Source organism: Struthio camelus, chromosome 1 (assembly GCF_040807025.1).
Source record: "Struthio camelus isolate bStrCam1 chromosome 1, bStrCam1.hap1, whole genome shotgun sequence".
Classification (NCBI taxonomy): Eukaryota; Metazoa; Chordata; class Aves; order Struthioniformes; family Struthionidae; genus Struthio; species Struthio camelus.
The window spans coordinates 58,794,791-58,812,025 of record NC_090942.1 but is presented as its reverse complement, the minus strand read 5'-3'; the positions used below and the strand labels follow the sequence as shown (position 1 = coordinate 58,812,025).

General features: G+C 54.3%; 2 protein-coding genes across 3 annotated transcripts; one reads left to right on the top strand and one right to left on the bottom strand.

Annotated features, from left to right (window-relative positions):
* The first annotated feature begins 1,989 nt into the window (after nt 1-1,989).
* On the top strand, nt 1,990-11,173 carry CDC42EP1 (CDC42 effector protein 1). The gene is made up of 3 exons (XM_009665194.2): nt 1,990-2,307; nt 6,134-7,204; nt 8,387-11,173. Exons 2-3 carry the CDS (start codon nt 6,757-6,759, stop codon nt 9,235-9,237), a joined length of 1,299 nt encoding a protein of 432 aa, XP_009663489.2. The 5' UTR covers nt 1,990-2,307; nt 6,134-6,756; the 3' UTR covers nt 9,238-11,173.
* A 1,926-nt stretch (nt 11,174-13,099) lies between these two features.
* On the bottom strand, nt 13,100-15,675 carry LGALS2 (galectin 2). Of its 2 annotated transcripts, none has more exons than XM_009665195.2 (4): nt 15,543-15,675; nt 14,977-15,059; nt 14,511-14,670; nt 13,100-13,320 (listed from the first exon to the last, which is right to left on the bottom strand). In XM_009665195.2, the coding sequence occupies exons 1-4, from the start codon at nt 15,546-15,548 to the stop codon at nt 13,174-13,176; spliced, it is 396 nt and encodes a 131-aa protein (XP_009663490.1). In that variant the 5' UTR covers nt 15,549-15,675; the 3' UTR covers nt 13,100-13,173. The 2 variants fall into 2 exon arrangements, with proteins under 2 accessions (XP_009663490.1, XP_009663492.1); XM_009665197.2 differs by having other exon boundaries at nt 15,490-15,669.
* Between the last annotated feature and the right edge of the window lie 1,560 nt (nt 15,676-17,235).

The window sequence follows — 17,235 nt, the reverse complement described above, 5'->3', positions numbered from 1 at the left end:
GAGCACATCCTAGCCCAGAGCACAGAGAAGCTTTGAGTGCAGGAGGAGAGGGCGAGAAGAATGAGGGGGTGGAGAGCTGGCCGCCCCTCGCAGGATGGAGCGTGGCCCCTGCCCCATCTGGAAGAGATTTGTTCTGCATTCCCCAGCGGAGGAGGCTGCCGTCGCCCAGACTCCATTCCCTGCCGCAGCCATCACTGCAGGGAACCAGGAAGGGGGTGGAGGGCAGAAGTACCCGTCTATCTGCAGGGACTGGGCTAAATGGAGAGAGATGGAGTCCCTTTGGCTGGTAGATGCCCTGGCAGGCCTGAGGAAGGAGGAGACATGAAGAAGGGTTTTTCCATGCCTCTCCCACAACCCTGGCTGTTTTCCTCTGAGTGGGGCGTGTGGGGAGAGAGGCCTAATATAGCTCCAGCAAGAAGGGAAGATATAGGTTATGATTTGTCCTCCTTTCCCCCCGGTAGCACAGCCCAGCCCCCTCAAGCCTGAGCTCCTGTCCCCCTCAGAGGCATAGACCCACTAGAAGTACCCCCAGAACCCACAACCCTGTGCTGATAATGACGTTCCCTAAGGCATCTGGCCTCTACAGAAGAAAGCAGAAAACCTAACTGTCCCGTTTTATAGAGAAAGAGCCCGAGGCTGAGATTGATACATGCCAAAAACTTGCTGCTGCTTAGCAAACCTCTAAGCAATAGCCAAGGTACCAAGCTGGTCTGCCTGCAGCCTCTGCAGAGCACTGAGCCTGTCTCCATTGGAAAGTTTCTCCTAATTTTCTCAAACAGAATACACAGCAGCATCCTGCTCTGGGGTTATTTGCTGGGAAAGATAACTCTGAAAAAATGAAGAGTCTCAGGAAAGGTTAAACTAAAAGAAGCCCTTCCCCCAGTGATGGTGGGGTAGTGGTCCTGGGAGAAGTGAGAGGCCATGGTCTCCTCCCCTCCAGAAGCAAGCAGAGCCTTAAGTTAGTGAGCTGGATGTGCAAACACATGGTGCCCCTCCTCCCTGTTCCAGAGCAGCATTCTGGCTGGCCACCCCAACATGGGCCACCTGAGCCTAGTGAGAGGCCAGGCTCCATTTTGACATCTTCTCTGCAGACATCTTGTCATCCGTTCAGCCTGGCCCTGCTTAGCCCTGCTTAACAAGTCTCATCTCGCCTTTCCCAGCTGAGACACCTCCCTTCTCCTCCACTGGGCGATGAATAGGTGCTTGTGTCTGGGCAAAGCACTTCCCAATAGAGCCACTGAGTCTCACCTGGAAGCCACAGAGGTCACCAACAGAACCAGTGCTCTTGTGTCCCCCAGGAGATTGCCCCCTGCAGGACTGATGGGGTCTTCTGCCCTGTGACCATCAAGGGGCAAAGCATCAAAGCACGATGCCAGAGGGATTCGGTGTCTTCCGTGTTGGCAGAAACCTTTCCCAGTGCTGCAAAGGAGCCCTTCTCCTCGACTTTGCCCAGTGCCACCTCCTCACCCTGGCCCTATACAATGCTGCTGATGTAACGCTTGTCCTGACCCTCTAACGCTTGTTCTGGCCCTGTCACAATTGTCCTGGCCCACACTGTCTTCGGTGAGGGCCTTAACCAGTCAACATTCAACCCAACTCTATCCACAGGTCCTGGCATGACCGCACACCCCCAGACCAAGGGCTCCTCTCCTCATTCCTGGTTGGCAGCACTCTTATTGAGGGCACTGAGGACTTCACATGCAACACGGGCTGGGATGATCCCATGTGATATATATGAGGACTTTCACATACAGGGGACAAATGCCTTTCTTTTGCCCCCCAGCCAGGTTTGCTTAATCAGGTCTACTGGAGAGCTGGTCTTTCCCCTTTCCCCAAATTCCCTGAATCTGGGCTGCTTTGCGGGCGACTCAGAGTCTGATCCCAGAGGAAGGGAAATGATACTAGGGAAGAGGGAGGAGGTACAGAAGTTCCTGAAGTTTTCTGTCCTGGATAGTTGGAATAAATCTTATTTTCTCTGGTCTCCTTGCTGAGGCAAAGATTGCTTAGGGATAGCGAGGATTGGTTCAGCAGCGCTGCAGCCCGCCCCCTCCTTCCCACATCCCCTCCCCGCCAGCTTCGCTCCCTCTCTCCAGTGGCACCAGTGTGTTATGCACAGCAGCCAAAAGACCAGCCTGGGGAGCCAGCATTGGGGGGGAAGCCGTGGGAAAAGGGGGGGTATGCCTCCCCTTCCCCCCTCCTCAGGGACACAGCACTGGTAGCCCTCGGAGCAGGCTGAAGGGGCACTCTGGGAGCGTCTCCGAACTTTTCTGCTGGAGGACAAAAAAAAAAAGCCCCGGTTCTTAAGAGGTAAATCCTGAAAGTTTTGATTCCTATGCATGTAGGGCTTGGGAGGGGAGAGATGTTTCGGAGCAGAAGAAAAAGTGTGGAGAGGGTGGTAAGAGAGGGAACGAAGGGGTGGGAGAACTGGGAGGGGTGGCAAGACGATGGAGACGGGGAGAATGTAGCAAAAGAAGGGGAGAAGAAGACAGGAATGTAACAGGAAATGAACAGAAGAGGAATGGAAAGACGGAGCAAAAAACAAGAGAGAGGCCGGGGAGAGGAGGAAAAAAAAAACAGGGCAAGAAGGGAGCCCCAATGAAGCGGCCCCAGAACTGGGAAAGCAGCAGGGCACCCCCTTCCACTGCCACCTTTCTCCCTCAGCTCTGGATATCCCGTGAAGCCCCACAGGGTCTCAGAGCCTCAATTTTGGTTTTGGAGCAAGAAAGGGAGCAGTTCTGGGCAAGGGGGGTAGGGAAAGGATGGCTGGAAACTGCCTGTGTTTGGAACACCAGCCCTCCTCCATGTCCAAGTGTGTCTGCTTGGAAAAACACCCTTGTTATACAGAGAGATATAAATATATATATAGCAGCAGGCACCGCAGGAGTTAGACTCAGGCTTGTCCGCCTACTGCCCGGCATTGCTCCAGAGGAGCTGGAAAAGGCCCAGCCCAGCCAGCCAAGCCCATTTCCCCTTCCCTGGTCGGTCGTATGGTTCCCTCCCCAAATCCCTGTCTTTTCTGGCTTTCCCCATCCCAGAACAAAGTGACCCCAATTGCAGAGCCTCTGCTTCTCTTCCTTCAGGGAGAAGGAGTTTTTCAGTGCTCAGGAAGGCTGAGAAAGCCTTTCTGCCCGCCCACAGCAATTTGCACCCGCTCTTCCCCCTGTTGAGACCACCCCAAACATCTCCTCTCCCTCCTTTGAGTATGTCCCCTTGGGGGTGTGTGTGTGTGTGTAAGGAGAGAAGGAGGGGGGGAGGCTGGTTTCAGCAGCTCCAGCCAACTAGACATCTGGATTATTTTTCCCCCCCTTTCTGGTTTCCGCTCTTCCCAGCAAGCAGAGCAGCTCTGGCCATTCCCGGTGACTGGAAAACCAGTGGAAACCAGCTGAACTCAGTGGGGGAAATGGGGGAGGCCAGAGTGGGGGCAGGAGAAGGTGCCGACAGCCTTTCGGGCAGCTTGCCTTTGAGGGAAGAGGGCTTTCCAGAGTTGGTGAGAAGGGAGTCGGGGAGAGGGGATGCCAGGGAAAGGGAGATGAGGACAGGCGCCGAGCTTGCTGCACCCGAGGCTGGCAAACACGGTGGGCTGCCGGATGGAAGTGCCATGTGTCCAGCCGATGGATGGGTGGCCAGACACGGGGTCCCCTTGCCCACTGGAGGAGAGGAGCACACAGATGACCCTTTGCCCCAAGAATCACGAGTTTCTCTGGCACGAAGAAATATGCTTGGCCAGAGGGAGGGAAGGCAGTGGGAGGGCAGGGCTCAAAGGGCCTGCACTGGCTTTGGGTACAGCCAGGCTGGAGACGCACCAGGGGCAGAGGAAGGAGGAGAAAGGGAAAAGAGGGGACTAGAGGTAGAAAAAACTGAGCAGGCCTGCCAGAAACCTGCCGTCCAGGTAGGGTTTGGCACCAGCTGCCTCCCTCCATCTCCCAGTACAGGAAAAGGCAGTGTCTGCTGCCTGGGAAGCAGCCAGGGACAGCTGAGGACCCGGAAGCACGGGCTTGTGTCACCGTCACGGCTAGGGGACGAGTAAGGAGAGAGAAACACTTTCCTCCTCCTATGTCTTCCTTTGGTAGGTTCACTAGGCTGAGAGTGTGGAGGGGGCCAGGCCTCTTCTCTAGTAGCCCTCTTTCCCTCACCTTCCCACCCCGTCTCTGGGACAATGCTAGTCCCGGCACTGTGCAAGGGTCCTCAGGGCAGCTCAGCTATGCAGGGGACCCAGGGCAGCTTTCTTCTCTGTAGATTAACCCTAGCAGTACACCATGTGCCCCACATCATGCAGACACTGCTGCTGAAGGGCACAGTCCCCACTTCTAGTTTTGCAATGGGTCCCATGTATGGAGGGAATGGAAAACAGGGAACTAAAGGGTTGTAACTCGCATAAGACCCTCTTCCAGGGTCACATACCTTCCTAGGGAATTCACAGACAGGCTAGAAATGGGGTCCCTTTTCTCTCCGTATGACCCTGAGACCTCAGCTGTGCTGCAGGGGGACAGCAGGGCTCACACCAATTGTTTTCCTTGAGTCTCAATAGAGCCCTGGCCAGTGGCTATGGATGGGCTTATGCCAGAGAGGAACTTTCTCCTCATTTGTCCCCCCATCCCAAATTTGCCACGTGTGCGGCCCATCCCAGTCTCAAGGAAGGACACGCGGCCTGCATGTGCAGGAGACAGAACCAGGCACTGAGAGCCAGGGAGGTGAAGGCCAGCGGGAAGCAAAACTGCCACCCGTCCCTGTGCTCCCCTGCCACCAAGGGAAGCAACCAATGGTGCCCAGAGCCACGAGGGGAGGTTTGTTTTCCCTCCCCCAGGCATTAACCCCTGGCAGATAAGAGGGGCCCTGGGTGAGCAAACAAGGCCAGGGCAAGGCAAAACACATGTAGCCAGCCAAGAAAGCAGTGCTCCCCCTCGCCTGAAGCTTTGCTCTCCCTGGCACTGGCCGCCCGCTTCAAGGTGACCTGCGAACACACAGGAGAAGCAGGCAGTGTAGCAGGGGTGGGACGGATGGAGCCACGTGGCCGGGGGGCTCCAGCACACAGTAATCGATGGATGCTAGGTTCATACATCACCTCTTGGCATGCTCCTCTCAACAACCAGCCGTGCTGAAAGGATCCAGCTCCATCCTGTTCTCCCAGCCTCAGCCTCTGAGAGCCACTGAGGCCCCACAGCCTTCAGTGACCCATTGACTTTTTTCCTGCAGTGTCAAATTCAGGCCCAGGAAGGGGACTTGGATCACCGACATGCTGAGGTGCCCCAAATCCTGAGGAGACAATTCTCTCCTTTACAGCTCCTCCAAGTCCCCTTTCTCCCTCTTGCCACGCACACCCCCCGGGCTCTGCTGATGTGAGCGTCCTCCTCGCTGACCCACTCCAGCAGAGAGGCCATGTAGCCGTCCGGTCATTGCCCTGCTGTTGCATGCCTAGTCACTGCTTCTGCGCTTGTCCTCCAGCGCTGCTATCTCCCAGACCTGCCTGAGCACAGGGACCTATCCTACCTACTCTTCTGGCCTTGAGCAATCCATCTCCCTTTGGCATGCCTCAGTTTCCCTGCCTGAAAAGCAGCCTGCTGCTCTCCCCTGCCTGCCCCTTTACACCTCAGGCTCCGACTCCATGCTGCTGCATTCAAGTTCTGACAAAGTTTGCCAAGCACTTAGGGATCTGAGGAGGGAAACAGCCAAAGGAGGATAAACAAACCGATATACAAATATTGCATTTCCCCTCCCCGCCACCCCTCCTCCCTGAGAACTACCCAGTCCCCAGGCCTCACCCTCTCCTGAAGGGTTCGGCTGAATAGCAAAAATGAGGGAGAGGTTTTTCACTCTGGGAGCACACACAGCTGGGCAGGGCAAGGCCCCTGCCTGTCTGGGAGGAGGTACCATCTGGGAATTGGATTTCAGCTTAGGTCCAAGCAATAGGCAAAGCCAAAGGGTCTGAGAAGTACAGCAGGGGATGATTTGGAGGGCACACGTTTGGGGGAAGCCTTCTTCTTCCACCTCAAGAGGAGGACACGTGCACTGGCTTTAACCTCCCTGCCTTCAGGACCACCCAGCCCAGCCAGTCTCTGGGTTACACCTCTCTTGCAGGCAGCATAATTAGGAAAATCCTCTCCAGGGGCTTCACCTTTTCTTTTGTCTTGTTTAGGCTGCTTACAAGGGGATCAAGGCAGTTGCCCTGCTATCCCCCCCACTCCAGCTCCTGTGACCTGCTGCCCCATCTGTGAACCAGCTCCCACACTCCCAGCAGGAGGAGGCGGAGGCAACAGAAGACAGGAGACAGTGGATTAGCCCTAAGCCTGCAGCTTTGTTTGCTGCTAGCCAGACGCAGCTTCCGGCAGCAACAGCAGCACCTGGGGTGACCACAGACCCCCCTGAGACACCTTCGCACCACCATCCTCACCAGGGAGGTGGTGGCAAGAAAACAAGACTCCCCTCCTGGGAGGAGTTACATGACCAGCCAGAAGTCCCTTGCACCACTCACTGGGGCAGCTTCTGGCAGCCAACAGATCTGGGACATACACTCTGCGGGTAATTTCATAACAGTGCAGAGAAACCGGGGGATAGGCAAGATTCCCACCAGCCACTCTTAAAACCAAGGGACCATAACGTGAGCCGTGCCTCCATGCCCCTGAGAGCACCAGGGGCAGGAGCAAGGGTGATGGGGAGGCCAGGGATGTGACAGGCTGCCCTGGTGTTGGAGGCCCAGTTAAGGCTAGTTTCTTGGGCTTTTAAAAGTGTGGGTGCACGTGGGCAACAACAGGGTGCAATATGAGCCTTGGAAAGCTCCCCGTGATCAGCTGGGTGTCAGGCTCCCATGGCAAGCGGCGGCTGAAGTCAGAGCTGACCCCAGATATGATCAGCCCACCGTTGGGGGACTTCCGGCACACCATGCACGTGGGACGTGGCGGGGACGTCTTCGGGGACACCTCCTTCCTCAGCAACCACGGTGGGAACGACACAGTCAAAGCCAACAACTTCTTCACCCGGACACTGCGGCACGTCCGCCGGACACCGCTAAGGAGCCGGGGCAGTGAGAGCCAAGCCGAGACATCACCCGCCCCCCCGGCTGTCTCACCCATCATCAAGAATGCCGTGTCACTGCCGCAGCTCAATGAGGGGATGTACGACGGGGGCAGCAACGGCGGGGGCAGCTTGACCAGCAAGTTCTCCTTCAAAAGTGCTTCCAACAGCTTCTCCAAAACACACCAGGCCTACGGTGAGTGAAGCATAGGGCAGGGGTGAGTTTCCAGCTACGGGGGCTGGCTCTAAGACACTGCACTTCCTCTGCATCCCCTCTCCAACACACAATGCCTCAGTTTCCCAATTCAGGGACAACCATCACCTTTAGGCTCTCAACAAAGACAGGATCCTTGAGAGTCTCCAGCCCTGGTAAACCTTACAAGGAGTAACTCTAATCTTGTTTTCAACTGCTATCCTTGCTGCTGCTCTTTGAGTGTCGCCTGCCAGCATGCCCCCAGGGTGGGGCACAAATGTTTCTCCTCTCTGGTGCCAGCCCAAGCCAGGCAGGCAGCACTCTCTCCCCATAACCCACATTCTGCTGGCAGCCTGTGTGAAGCAGTTATAAGCAGATGCCCCTCACATTCCCCCAGTCCTATGCTTTTCTCATGGGCAGCCTCCCTGGTGAAGCCAATAGGGTGCTGGGACAGTGGGGCAAATGCTAATGTACCGAGGCCAAGGAGGCCTAATACAGGTCCTTTCTCTAACCTACCAACCCCTCCATCTCCACATGTCTCTCATGGGTCTCGGTCCATTCCTCTCCTATGTGCCCACATCCCTCTCTGCTGACTGTGGTCCAGGAGGGACCCTTGAAGAAGGCTTGCAGGAAGGATGGGATGGGACATCAGGATGGCTCTTTTCTGGCCTCAAAACACTAGGCTGAGGCTCAGCTTTTCTTCAGCGAGGGAGGTCTGAAGCAGAGGGTCTCAGGAGGGTCTGGGGGCGCCTGTGGCAGCCCAGGGACATGGCTCAGCTCCAAGGAAAGGCAAGCTGAGGCAATGCTGCCATCTCCTGGTCTCACCTGCACGGCTCATCCCCCACTAGCATGTTACCAAACCTGGTATCCACCTTGAGACCTCCACTGAAAACTCTGGGCTTTGGAGAAGTCCACACAGATCTGGCCATCAGTGCTGGGAAACAATCCCTGAGGTGCAGCAGTGTGATCCCTCTGTTTGTTGGACCTGGTGAGCCTAGGACTAATGGGGCAGTAAGGGATGAAACCTGGCCTTTCCTTGCCAGGCTAGAGCCACGGACAAGACCGTAACATGTTCCCAATTTAGTGGCAGGGTCCCTTGTCCTCACAAGACCTAAAACAGACCTCCTCTTAATAGGATTTCTTAGCTGTGGCCCTCCCTCATCAGCTGTTCCTTGTGCCTTGCAGGGCTGGAGTCTGGATTTTGCACCATCCCTCGTGTCCCTCGCTTGGAAAAGGCCCAAGAGAGCACCTTCCCTGGCGAAACAGAGCTCACACGTTCAGACTCCCTGCTCTCCTTCCGCCTGGACCTGGGGCCCTCCCTCATGAGTGAGCTCCTCCAGGTGATGAGCTTCTCCGAAACCAATGGGAACGAGGCAGGGGACGATGGCCAAGACCTGCCTGGTGGGCACATTCTCCTGCATGGTGAGGGGTCTGAGGACAGAGTCCCTCTGGGATCAGGCACAGCCCATGGAGAAGGGAAGGCAGCATCCAGCTTCTGGGACCACACTGGGCAAACTAGCCTGTCCGGGGCCAGCTCATTACTAGGACTGACTGTCCATGCCAATGGAGAGGCACATGCTATTGAGCACATAGGAGAGGATCCTGCCAAAGTTAGGGGCTCTGGCTGGGCTTCGGGGCTGGCAGAGGGGCCAGAGGCAGTGTCCAGAGGGACCCTGTGGCAAGGGCACTGGAATGACTGCACCATAGAGGCGGGAGAGTTTGACCGAGCAGCCCAGGTCCTGGCTCGCCATTATGGTGGGACGAGCACCCCACGTAGCTCAGAGGAAAAGGACGAGGGTGCCCGGCAGGCCCGGAGGCAGGCCTTGTGGGAGAGCCCCAGCAGCAGCTCATGGCGGTCACAAGTGGCAACAGACAGCCAGTCCCTGGAGGCCCCATGGAACCAAGAAGAGGAAGAGGAAGAGGAAGAGAATGAGCTCTCAAGCCTGCAGGAGGGGGATGCTGGCACCCAGGACGGCCGCAGCAATTCCTTCGAATATGCTGATGAGGAGGAAGAGGACGATGAAGTCAAGGTGTGAACAGCTATCCCTTCCATCAAGGCCCCCATCCAAAGACACCAATGCTATGGTCTTCACCCTCCTCCCTATCCCCTTCCCTTGGATGCCAGCTCCGTAAGAGAGCTGATAACAGACTCAATGGGCGAACTCCTGGCTGAGTCATGCTCCTCTGGAGACGCGTGAAGCTGAGGGCAGTGGGGTACAGGAAGGGGAGGGGGTTGAAGAGGGCAGTCCATCTCCCAAAGGGCTCCCCAGGGCTGGGTGAGGGTGCCGTGGTGAGCCGGTGAAGACCCGCTCTGCTCTGTATCGCAGCACTGGGTGTTGCGGCAGGGAGAAACGGATGCTCATAGCCCTCCCCCCGCCAGGCCTCATTGTCATTAGATGCCAAAGGAACATTCCAATATGCCAAAGAAACCCCAGATCCCTTCCCACGCCGTTCAACATCCCCCAGGCAAACAAACACTTTGCTCAGGAAAAGGAAAGGTGACAGAGAGCAGACAAAAAGAGAGACTCTAGACACAGGGCTCGTTCCCCCTACGTAAAACCCAGCCCTGGAGAGGCGGTGAGTCAGGAGTGGGCTCCGAGACAGTCATGCCGGGACAAAGCACCACAGGGAGCCGTCTCGGCTCTGAAGGAGGCAGTAGCCCGTGTGCAATGCTCCCAGGCCAGCAGCACCAGCCAGCTGGAACAGGTTCTGGAATCCGGCTTGCATTCCTGCCTCTCGCCCCCACCAGGGCAGCGACACCGAGCCCACTCCTGGGGTGCCCAGAGGGTAGCAAGGCCTTCTCCTGCCTCACAGAGACCCCCTCCCAACCCACACCAGCGCCCTCCTCCCTCGCACGACTGTGGTACCACATACAAAGAGAGGGACCTCGCCCATCCCTCAGCCTAACCCAGCTCGCACACCTAGGACATGCTCCATCCTCCCACCAAAGCCCCCTTTGTGCTGGCAAGGTTGCCTTCATGGAGATATTCCCATCAATATGTCTCGCACGTAAGGGAAGCTGCTCTTCCCAGCTCTGGCTAGTGGAAGACCCTCCCATAGAGCACATATACCTAACTTATGTGTGCCCTGGGGAGGTCAGCTGGAGGCTCAGGGGCCAGACAAACATACAGAGCTGTGCCTTCCCCTCCAAAAAACCATGAGCTCAGTGTTAAAGAAGGCAAGACTGTTCACAAAGAAAATTGCAGGGGGCTTTCCGTTTGCCTCCTGCTGCTGAACGTCACTTAGGAAGTCTTGTTTTCTAACCCCTGCCCTCTTGCAGCAGGAAGAGGGAAAGACTTCTCGCCTTGCAGATGCAGAGGTGAGATTGTCAGGTCCTCACATTCTGTAGTTTGGGCCCCAAAAATCTCAATAGTCATCTCCAGTCATCAAGATTAAGAAACATTATGTTAGGGCCCTCCCACCACTGGATTTCCCTCCCATCTCACAATAACCTAGCCTGAGTGATACCCTTCTCCAGGCACACTCTTACCCTTCCTCTCACCCCATCTCAGAAAAAGAAGACTCTCTGCAGACACTTGGCTAGTGGAGATCTGGGCTGTCTCTTTTCCCTTTTCTCCCCCTCTCCCCATTTCCTACTCACACACCCCTCTTTCCAGAGTGCCTCCCTCAAGGGGTATTTGCGGATGGTTGAGGCCTCTAATCGAGTGTCTCAGGGCAACACGGCCTTCCTGGAACAAGCTGCCCCCCACGCTGTCCCACGTGCAAAGCGACGCTCATAGAAGCGCCTTTGTGCTGCAGCGTGGAGCCGAAATGCTCGGGGGCTGAGGTCACTGAAGGGACCCTCACAGGACTGCCCTTGTTCTCTGGGACAGAAGTATGTGTGTGGCAGGCGGAGATACCAGGCCATCGCCAAAGGGCTCCGTTCCCACACAGCTCACCCGCTGCCTGGTCCTTCTGCAGGCTGCTTCTGTCAGGGAGCACTTCTAAGCGTAATAAAGAGCCTCCAGCGTGTGCACGTGTGTTGTGCGTGGAAGCAGCATGTCTGAGTGACCTCAGTCAGGTCATCGAGGTTATGCGCAACTGATCTCCCCCACTTCCAGAGGCAGCTGCCTTGCACCAGCAGGCAGCAGCAAGCTGGGGCAGTCAGCACTTTCAAGGAGTCCTCAGCTCCAGCCACTGTCACCCAGCAAGGCCTGAGGTCTACAGCCTTCACCACCCCTGCGCCCTCTGTTGGGTGGACCCTGGCTCTCAGGATGAGGTCCCCTGCCCTCTTCCTGGACCATAACACAAGCTCCAGACCAAAGACCCACATCTGTGGGAAATCCTTTCTGCCTCCACTCTGTATCCCATGCACTTATTATTGTTCTTATTAAACCAGTTTTGATAGTAACTTCTCCTCTGGTGCCTCCTCCTCAAGCCTCCCCACAGCTGCAGTGACCCAGCAAGTTTAACATCTTCTCTTGCCACATCTGCCCACATTCCAGTCCCAGCCCCAAAATCACCTTGTCTCTGCACTCAGGGCTCACAAGGAAGTGGGATTTGCCAGCACCACCACAGGGATGCTTGGATTACCTATTCCAGTACCTTGCCTCTCCCTGTGACTAATACACAAAGCAACCCTCTCTTCTATTCACCCAGCACTGTGTAGCATACAGAAGAGTGAAAAGTTTCCTCTCCAACTCAGCAACAGTTAGTTTGCACCCTGAAGCAAATTGTTACCATTCCCAGAACTGGCTTGGCCACAGGCCTTCCAATCCTTCAGAAAACCTCTGCCCAAACACTCAGGCAGCAGTTAGTCACATAGGCTGGGGTACACTGCACTCATGGTTTGTTTTGCACTAACCAGCTGCTGCTTAGACTGAAGGAGCAGCATGGAAGCACAGAGGAACGGCAGCAGCATTGCAGTGTCCTTTTAGGTTGAAATTTCCATTAAATGCTCTTCTCTTCTACTCTCATCCCACCCAATCCAAAGTCCCCTGAAGTGTGCTGTTTGCTGTCATACATCAGTCTCACTCAGAGACTATCCTAACCTTCCTACCATCATTGCTGGAGGTGTTGCAATATTCCTGTTACCTCATTTTCTGCACATTTCAGTCTCTCTCCCTGGGGACTCTGGAAACAGAATTGACCTAGCATGCTCCAGGCCCGCTCTCCCTCCCTGTGGCTTGTGAGACTTTTTAATTAGAGCAGCAGCAGCAGCTAATCAGGAGTAATTGCCTGTAATCCTGTGTGACAGACACAGACTGGGAGATGCTGAACAGTGTAACCAAACCAAAACACCCTCCTTCCTGCTGCCCTCCCCTGCCTCGCTTTCATACTGAGTATGATACTGCATGGAAATGTCTGAGTAATGGGTAACCCAGCTGGAATGTGCCAGCAGATAAGTGAGGTGAGATAAGAAGAAAAAATGGAGAAGACAGCTCCTTATCACTGGCAGGAATGCCAGCTCAGAGGCACACCTGTGCTCCATTCCCAGGGCCACTGCTTTGCCTGGTATGACTCCTGCTGGAGGGCAAGGCACCTCTTTCCTCCTGCCTGTTTACTGCAAGAGGCCAAGAGGAAAACATCAAACCCATGCCCTGAGGTTCCCAAACCTAACATTTAATTATACGCTTTTGTGGCACTGAATGCCACATTGCTCACGTCATGGGTTTTTTTCCCTCCTTCCCAAAACTTAGGTGCAGGAAGAAATGGTGCATTGTGAAGAGATTACACAACCATTCGCTTGCAATCGCATACTGCCTTCCTCGTCCTGAACCCCACCTACAGCCTGCTTTGCCCTATGTGCCATCTATTCATCCCTACATCCTGGTCTGACCTGGAAAAAGCACCTGGCTTTATCTGGGACCTATTTCCATCCAACACGGGCTCCTTTCCTGTTGGCAGAAAACCTTGCACTTTGTCAACGTCTCACACTAAGCCACAGAGCCAGAGACCTCATGGAAGCCAGTGCAGCTGGAGCAAACAGCCCCACTGCTTGGATCTTTATTAGAGATAGGAAGCGGTGCCCATCAGTCCAGTTTGAAGGATGTGACCCTGAATCCTCCCTTGACACTCATGTAGGTGATCTTGTCATAGCCATGTCGATTAGGGAACTCCACTTCATGCCCATCTGGTAGTTTGACCTGGAATTTGTCTTCCAGGAATTCAATGACGAGCTAGGAGAAGAAAGGGGAGGAAGAGAAGGAATTGGGGACAAGAAGGAGAATAGAAGGTGAGCATCCACTCCAAAGTGGAGTAACATCCTGTTACACAACAAGGTCAGACCTGGTCCTGACAGCCTTAAGCAAGGTGCTAGGGACTGAGCTGAGCTAGCACCTCACACAATGGTGCAGGAAATGAGCGACTAATACTGACGGTCTAAGCTTGTATCTAGACTATGATCTGGGGAGAGGATCTCTCCTGGGGATGTTTCAGCTGTTCAGGTTGTAAAATTAGAACAGTTAAACCTAGGTGCAGCTTCCACTGCATTTTTATACATGAAGTGGCTTAGATCTGCCCTGAATGGGACAGAAAAAACTTCAGACCTGAATGCCTCGGAAGCCTTGCAGCAGCTCACCAGGGCACTCATACTGAACAAGGCCTTGCAAAAGAAACTTCACTGATAAATATGCACAGACAAGATGAAAACTCATTACTGACTACTGCAAATTAAAGGGATCATTCCCCATTGTCATTGCCTCTCCACCCCTTCCCCATGAGCCAGCCACAGCTGAGGAAATGGGATTCCACTCCACAGCAATAGGAAAAGGACTGCTCATAAATGCAGCCCTGTCAACAACCTGGAGCATTAGACAGCATGAGGCAGCAACTTGGACAGCATCCCTGGCAGGAAGAGAGGGGGGTCAGGTTGTCAATGTGGATCCAGGAGTGCTGAGGACGGAAGGGCTGAGGGAGAGTTAGTTGGACCAGAAAGGGCAAGAAGGGTTGTTTGCATTACAAAGCCCCCAACTCTGGGTTGCCTTAAACTTGTATTTGCCTGGGAGGGAATGAGGGAGAGAAATAGGGTGGAGAGCAAGATCCTGCTTCTTGGAGACTCCTTTTACGTTCATACCCACCCCAGGTGTGCTCACTTTCTGAGCTGCATGGGGCAGGAATGAGGAGCAGGAAGTACTAACAAAGCCCAAGAGAGAAAAGGCTCATGCAAAGTTCTCAGAGGAAGCAGTGAGGACTTGAAGGAGGAATGGAAAGGGTGATCAGGACTGAAAACCCAGGAGATGAGGACAAGTGGCTGTTGAGAGGGTGCGGGAGGCTCTAGAGGGCAGCTGGGAGGAAGCGGTATAGAAGAACACGCTAACCAAGGGCTTCCACGCACACGCACAACCCGATGACAGGCTAGCCCTCTCACCTTGATAGAGGAGCCCTTGGAGAAAGAGAAGTGGCTGTCACGATGCTCATTCTGCCAGGCTTTGGAGCACTTGGAGTTGCAGACAATGACAGACTCATTGAAGCGGGGATTGAAGTGCAATGCCAGATCTGAGGAGCTGCGGCCAAGGTTGACGGCGAAGCTGTGGTGAGCAGGAGGAAGGTCAGTGTGTGGGCAAGGCAGGGTCTTGGAAGTATCTGAGATCTGATACACAGCTCTGCCTTCAATTCCTCATTCACCATTGAAGATATTTAACTACTCCTGTTTCCTCATTCTGCTCATGAACTGGGGGAATTAGAATGGGAGTGGTGCACGGACTCCCCTAATACTGAGCTGTGCTGAGGCTCTTTGTACCTGGCAGGCATCCCTGGTGACTTAGAAACCACCCCCCCTGCCTCTGCAACTCACCTTCAGTCCTGGTGAACTGAGGTGATTTCTTCGTACTTACCCATCAGCGTCCTCAGATATCTTGCCCTTGATCTTCAGGCTGTCCCCAGCCTTCAGATCCAGGTTGAAGATTTCAAACACTTCCTAAGACAGAGAGAAAAAAGGGCTGTGGGGCTCCTTCAGTTAATGCAAGTGAGAGCACACTACTTGGAGAAGGTGCCTGAGCCAAGAGAACATTACTGCTCTCAGCAAATGTTCCTCTCATGGTCTAAAACCCCCCATACTGGAGGTCTTGCATGGGCTTCTCGCCCAATGAGGGGAAGAGAGGGCTGAGTAAAGCCAACAGGCAACAAAAGACATGTGAGAGAGAAGAGATGAAAACAGGCTTGTCCACAGCACAGTGAAAGACAGAGCATGACAACAGACAAAGAGGATTAAAGAAGGGGGGTCCAACCCTGGGCTCCCCAAAGTCTTCTTGGCGGGCATCATCACCCACAGCCCAGGAAATGCAAGTGATGAGAACAGAGGTGGCTGAGGCCTGCCCATCCCTCACTCAGCATTGCTGACTACCCACCACCATGAGCTGGGGACCCCAAGGTGACAGAGGAGAGGAGCAGCAGCCCTTACAGACATCTTCCTCAGCAGGGCAGAGCAACCAGGCAGGAAGCCACAGGCAGTTTAGCCCAGAAACTCTTTGTACAGAGGATCTTACATCCCTGAACTTCCTTGTGGCTTACACATTAACAGCACTCCTGCCTCTGCAGGGCAACATTGACTGCTATTAAACCAGGAGACTTTGATCCAAAGAAATAGCTCCCTCACACACAATTCCTTTCACTAGGGACTCAGGGAGATTTAATCAATCCCCAGCCTCACCGGCCCCTCAGTGGACTTCCTGTGGAGGGATCAACACACATAGCCCTTAGTGGTGTTAACCCCAGCCACCACATAGGACAAGTATCATCTCAGCTGGCTATGAAGATGTAACTGTTTTCTTTGTCTAACAGCTCAGTCAATAAAGCATCCCAGCTCCTTCACTTTTTACGGCCTTAGATTCAGCCCCGGCTGTGTGGATTGCACCAGCATTACCTGGGAGCTCTCTACAATCTCCCACCCAAGCACCAGTGAGACCCAAACCTGTTAGCTTCAGGAGCAGCAAGTTCAATAGCACAGTCTACCCTAACCCTAAGAAAAAGGAATGTTGTCTTCATAAAGGAGCATCACTTCATCAATCTTCTTCTGCAGTAAAAGCTACAAGTCAGCAGTGCCCCAGATTTGATTGAAGAAATTGGTGCTCTATTCCCAGACTCCAGAAGTCAGTGGGAAAGCAAGAGGGAGTAGGAAGCCAATGTTAAGGAAGACTAGCAGTCCTTCACTCCCCCCCAGGCCCCATCCCTACAGAGAGCAGCTGGATGCACAGTTATCCTGCTGTTGCACAGCCAGATGGGAGATAGCATCTGTCCTTCCCCCAAAGGCTTCTGAAGCAAGAAGAGATAATAAGTGATGATAAGCACTCCTCACCTGGAGGCGTTTCCTATTAGCAGGGGGTCATAAAGCCCAGCAGGCTTTGGAAATCTATTTGCTGTCAAGGTCACTTAAGATGCTGGTGAACCCCTGTCCAGGCTAAGCTCGCAGGTGGCAGGAGCAGGTGCTGCAGATGGTGGTTTCTGGCACTAGGTCTATTTCCCATTGCGCTGCCATGTCCCACCTGCACACAGGTTCACATCACCTTGCTCCCCCCTAGCCATCCCAGGGGAGAATGCAGCACCAAGAGCTCCGCTCCCAAAATATCTGAGCATCCCACTAGCTCTTTCTTTCCAGCACCTCTCATTTGCAGGGACCAGAATGAGATTCATCCATCTTAGGGCTACAAAGATGATTAGAGGGCTGGAGCACCTCTCCTATGAAGAAAGACTGCAAGAGCTGGGCCTCTTCAGCCTGGAGAAGAGAAGATTGAGAGGCGATCTCATCAACGTGTATAAGTATCTGAAGGGGGAGTGTCAAGAGGATGAGGCCAGCCTCTTCTCCGTGGTGCCCAGCGACAGGACAAGAGGCAACGGGCAGAAACTGAACCACAGGAAGTTCCACCTAAACCTGAGAAAAAACTTCTTCACTGTGAGGGTGACAGAGCATTGGAACAGGTTGCCCAGAGAGGTAGTGGAGTCTCCTTTCCTGAAGATATTCAAAACCCGTCTGGATGTGATCCTGGGCAATATGCTCTAGGTGACCCTGCTTGAGCAGGGAGGTTGGACTAGATGATCTCCAGAGGTCCCTTCCAACCTAAACCATTCTGTGATTCTGTGATCCAAAGACACTGACC

Coding starts and splice junctions, on each gene's coding strand:
- CDC42EP1 (XM_009665194.2), top strand. CDS start 6,757: ATGAGCCTTGGAAAGCTCCCCGTGATCAGCTGGGTGTCAGGCTCCCAT. Junction 7,205..8,386: donor CAAAACACACCAGGCCTACG/GTGAGTGAAGCA, acceptor TGTGCCTTGCAG/GGCTGGAGTCTGGATTTTGC.
- LGALS2 (XM_009665195.2), bottom strand. Junction 14,671..14,976: donor ATATCTGAGGACGCTGATGG/GTAAGTACGAAG, acceptor TGCTCACCACAG/CTTCGCCGTCAACCTTGGCC. Junction 13,321..14,510: donor CCAAGGGCTCCTCTATCAAG/GTGAGAGGGCTA, acceptor TTCTTCTCCTAG/CTCGTCATTGAATTCCTGGA.